This window comes from Gekko japonicus, unplaced genomic scaffold (genome assembly GCF_001447785.1).
Source record: "Gekko japonicus isolate JY-2015 unplaced genomic scaffold, Gekko_japonicus_V1.1 scaffold3240, whole genome shotgun sequence".
NCBI lineage: Eukaryota > Metazoa > Chordata > Lepidosauria > Squamata > Gekkonidae > Gekko > Gekko japonicus.
Window position 1 is genome coordinate 72,280 of NW_015172111.1, and position 5,146 is coordinate 77,425.

The 5,146-nt window shown below is 44.2% G+C and overlaps 1 protein-coding gene across 1 annotated transcript in view; it reads right to left on the reverse strand.

Moving 5' to 3' along the window:
- Nucleotides 1-5,146, reverse strand: part of LOC107118602 (collagen alpha-1(III) chain-like) — a 44,732-nt gene that overhangs the window by 30,384 nt on the left and 9,202 nt on the right. Inside the window, exons 10-12 of the mRNA XM_015420965.1 lie at nt 319-363; nt 119-217; nt 6-15 (exon numbers count right to left, since the gene is read on the reverse strand). Coding sequence (XP_015276451.1) covers nt 6-15; nt 119-217; nt 319-363 — 154 coding nt within the window. The remainder of the gene's footprint in view (nt 1-5; nt 16-118; nt 218-318; nt 364-5,146) is intronic.

A 5,146-nucleotide genomic window follows, 5' to 3' on the forward strand; every position in this document is an offset into this window, starting at 1 on the left:
AGGACCGCCAGGACCCTGGAATGATATTTTGAATTAGAACAATTAATATTAAAACAGAGAGAAAATGTCTGGAACATATTTTAAGGAATGCACCAAGCTGGCTGCTGCCTCTAAGTACCTTTGCGCCTTCTGGTCCCGGAGGGCCCGCTCCACCTCTACCTCCTGCAGGGCCTTGAGGACCTTGTGCGCCACGTTCGCCTGGGACGCCATTTTCACCCTGATACAAATAGAAGCTTTTTTAGCTTAGTGGTCTCTGTCGCATGTTCATTTGTCTTCCTTTCTCACATCTAGAATCAGGAAGTTTGATGAGAAATTTACCTTTCCTCCTGGGAGTCCCGGGGCTCCAATTTCTCCTCTCGGTCCCTGTAACAAACCAGAAACAAATATGTTGCCGGTATGTTTCATGGATTACATTGACACTGACATTCTACGGGCATCCAGACTTTCTTTCCTGAGTAAAGTGTCATCAATATAAAATCTAATTTATACATTTAGCATAGTAATACGACAGGCGGAGTGTCCTTTCCTTTTATTATCTTAAATCGCCAATGCCTTAATTATTTTTTAAATTGTCTTTAAATAGGAGGGCTTGTATTTCTAACCAGTCCCCTAACCGTGTCTTGTTATTACAATATAAAATCATAAAAGATTACAATTTGAAATTAATTGGCCGGGTTAGTACGAGGTTGATCAATGATACTTGACTAAAAGGAGAGCAGTTCTAGGTTTTTCCCATTGTTCCATCTTCTAAACTAAAAGCAGGGCTGTTTTGGGGCAGGAACGCACAGGAACGGAGTTCTGGCTGGCTTCAGAGTTCAGCCAAAACTTCTCTGTGTGTGGCTATAGAGGAAAGGCCTGGAGAGCAATACCCCCCCCGCGACTCCAAGGTGGGCGGGCCAAGGGGCCCCCTGGAAGGATCAGGGAGGCATTTAAATGCCTTCCCGTGCCTTCCCCAGCTAGTCCAAGGGCCAGGTTGCCTGGGCAAGCCAAGGGAAGGCACAGGGGTGTGGCCTGATATGCTAATCAACTGTGTTGTCAGGGGTGTGGCCTAATATGCTAATGAGTTTCAGCTGTTGGGTGTGGCCTATTATGCTAATGAGTTCCTGCTGGGCTTTTTCTACAAAAAAGCCCTGACTAAAAGCATTTTTAAATTTCACTTTCATTTATAACTATCAAAACCCCGTCTTTTCTTTCATAAAGAAAGATCAAGGTGGGCAGCACACGAAAGCTCACACCTTGAATAAAACTTTGTTGGCCTTAAAGGCGCCATTGGACTCTAATTTTGCTCTGCCTTTCCTCTGTTAACTTTTACCACTTCCTATCTGTTTTAAGTGCAGTGTTCCCTCTAAGCTGAGTCAGTGTGAGCTAGCTCACAGTTTTTTAGCCTCCGGCTCACACATTTTTGTCTTAGCCCAGGAAGGAGGTGCTCCAGAGCAACCTAATTTATGCAGTAGCCAAATCGCTCGGTCACGACTTTAATGCCAGGAGCTGACAAAGTGGAATTTTTGCTCACAAGGCTCCACAGCTTAGAGGGAGCATTGTGTACACATGAAGATGCCTTCTATTGGTCAGACCTTTGGAGTCTCAAAGTCAGTATCACTTATTCCAATTTTCTAGGTCCCAACAGAGGTCTTTCACATCACCTTGTACCCGATCCCTTGAGATGCCAGGGACTGGATCTAGGCCCTTTTGTATGCAAGACAGATGCTTTACCACTGAGCCATGGTTCCTCTTTAATGGGTATATTATAAGTACAACTGTGCCATCTTCATTTCTCCTGTTTTGGCTCCTATTTATTAGATTGCTTGACTGGATTTATATTTTACTCTGGCCAGAGACCTCAGATGATGGATTGATTTTATTTCAGTTGATAAAGCTTTCTATGAAGATTATGAATATGAAATAGACATTCTTTAGTTCTCTTTGAAGTCTTAAACTGCGTCTGATAACTGTTATGTTTGTAAGTATTCTGGTGGTGTAAAAGAAATATGTCTGAACCTAGAACCTGAATACTGGTCCAATACTGAATTCCTTTAAGATCTAATTTTATTCTAATTTATCAAAACACCTGAACAACTAGGAATTTCCGAAAACTCTGTGTCATTTCTATCAATATCTTCAGGCATATTTATCAACGTCCTGATGTTACCTGGCGTTTGTAAGAAATTCTGCCTTTACTATCATTACAGACAATCTTATTTAGTGACGCAAACTCTTTTTGGCATCAATCAGTTATTTAGTCAAGAAATAAGAAGTGACGCAAACTCTTTTTGGCATCAATCAAGAAATGCACAAGCCTGTGTCACTAAAGATTGATTGTTATTTCCTTTATGAATTTCAACATTTTGACCTTGACTCATAATTCCAAGAATGACTTAGAAGAAGAAGAAGACAAAGAAAAGAAGAGTAGGCTTTTGTACCCCACTTTTCTCTACCTTAATGTGTCTCAAAGCAGCTTACAATCGCCTTCCTTTCCTCTCCCCACAACAGGTACCTTGTGAGGCAGGTGGGGATGAGAGAGTCCTGAGAGAACTGTGACTGGCCCAAGGTCACCCAGCAGGCCTCATGTGTCTCAAAGCAGCTTACAATCGCCTTCCTTTCCTCTCCCCACAACAGGTACCTTGTGAGGCAGGTGGGGATGAGAGAGTCCTGAGAGAACTGTGACTGGCCCAAGGTCACCCAGCAGGCTTCATGTGGAGGAATGGGGAATCAAACCCAATTCTCCAGATTAGAGTCTACCACGCTTAAGCGCTACACCACACTGGCTCTCTTAGCGTGTTCGGTCTCATTAATTGCATTAGATAAAGCCCCTTATTCAGTTTAGGCTAAACTAGAAGATACTCCCAGATATGTTGTCTGTCTGTGTAAAGTGCCGGCAAGTCACACCTGACTTATGGAGACCCGGTGGGGTTTTCTAGGCAAGGGATGAACAGAGGTGGTTTGCCATTGCCTTCCTCTGCATAGTGACCCTGAACTTCCTTGATGGTCTCCCATCTAAGTAGAAACTAGGGCCAACCCTGCTTGGTTTCCATGATCTAACACGATTGGGCCGGCCTGGGCTATCCAGGTCAGGCCCAGATATTTTAGTGATGCATATGTGGGGAAGAGCATTCAGATCTCCCTGCCTTGTGGCCTGCACTCTCCTGGGTTATTATCCAGTGACAGATATATCAGGCAGGAATTCAGATGGTGTACAGTGCTGGTCTTTAGCTGGTAAAAGGTAACGGTAAAGGTTCCCTTGCTCAAAAGCCAGTCGAGTCCGACTCTAGGGTTGCGGTGCTCATCTCCGTTTCAAAGCCGAAGAGCCAGCGCTGTCCGAAGACGTTTCCGTGGTCATGTGGCCGGCATGACTAAACACCAAGGCGCACGGAACGCTGTTACCTTCCCACCAAAGTGGTACCTATTTATCTACTTGCAAATTCTTGCTTTCGAACTGCTAGGTTGGCAGGAGCTGGAACTAGAGACGGGAGCTCACTCCGTCATGCGGCAACTCGGGTCTTGAACTGCTGAACTACCGACCTTCCACAGCCTGCAGTTCAGCGTCTTAACCACTTGAGCCACCGCAGCTGCTGGGGCACAACAATTCAATCATGAGGCTTACCTAATGTGGGCCACACATCTGGCGCCATGAATAGCTTTTGGACAGAGAAAGGGAAGGATAAAAATTGAGAAAGAGACAGACAGAGAAGAAATATTGACAGAAAGGTGGGATGGAAATAAGAATTAGAAAGAAGTGTCTGTCTAGATCAGAGGTCCCCAGCCTTTCTGAGCCTGTGGGTTCCCTTTGTAATTCTAACAGGGGGCAGTGGGTAAAACCACAAAATGTCTGTCACAGGAGATTAAGCCAGTCACAAGATGACTGCCTAGGGTTGCCAGCTTTGGGTTGGAAAATACCTGGGGACTTTGGGGGTGGGTCCAGGAGAGGGCAGGGTTTGGTGAAGGGAGGGGAGGGGCCTCAGCATGGTACAATGCCATAGAGTCCGCCCTTCAAAGCAGCCATTTTCTCCAGGGGAGCTGATCTCTGTCAGCTGGAGATCAGTTGCAAAAGCAGGGGATCTCCAGGCCCCACCTGGGGGATGGCAACCCTATGGCTTCCAAAAACATGCAGAGCCAACCCAAGGTGTCATGGAGGGAGGTTATGCATACATCTAATCATACCTCTTCAACATTTCAGGCAGAATCTCTGCTTAACAGGATGTTTTTTAAATCAGCACAGCCTACCAGATCTCCAGTGCCCAATCAGATGCCCGGCTGGACAAAAGTCCCTCCTAGCCCCTCCCACTTTCTAAAAAACACTTGGCGGGTGATAGGAAAGGTGTTGGCAGGTACCATTTTGGAGACCTCTGATCTGGACAGGTAAAGGAAGGTAGATATGATGTGAACATGCAAAGGCAGATGATAAAAAGAATGAAAAATTAAGTATACATTTCAGGCAGCAGGTTGAGATTACGGAACGTTCCTAGTTCTGGGAAACTTGAAGACTTCCAACACACAGTCATCCACTCCATAAAAGGACACTGAAACAAGATTCAAGGCTTCCCCTACTCTTTGACTCGTTCATGGACAAATACAGACAGTATACATGACCATGACCACGACAGAGCAATCCTAAGAATACTTTCTGGGGTCTAAGTCCCATTGAACAGACCTGGGTAGGAGTCTGAGAAGACCTATTTCGTATTGTTCTGTGAGATTAACTGAATGTGAATATTAGCAATAAATGTGGAAAGCCAAAAGCCTAGTAGGTTTTTTTTGGAGTTCTGTTACAGGGAAATGTTCCATCCCCAGGAACTGAGCTATATTTCAACATTTAGTCAGGAATCTTGATAGCAAACCTTGAATCTGCCTTGTCTCGTAGACCTATGCTAGGTCTAACTTTTTTTGGTTTAACATACTTTACTAGTTCAGGATATCACTTAGATTTGTCTGAATTAAGACTGAAGAGTCCCAATCAAAAGTGATGTTTGAATATGAGATATAGATCTATCTATCTATCTATCTATCTATCTATCTATCTATCTATCTATCTATCTATCTATCTATCTACCTACCTACCTACCTACCTACCTACCTACCTACCTATCTATCTATCTATCTATCTATCTATCTATCTATCTATCTATCTATCTATCTATCTATCTATCTA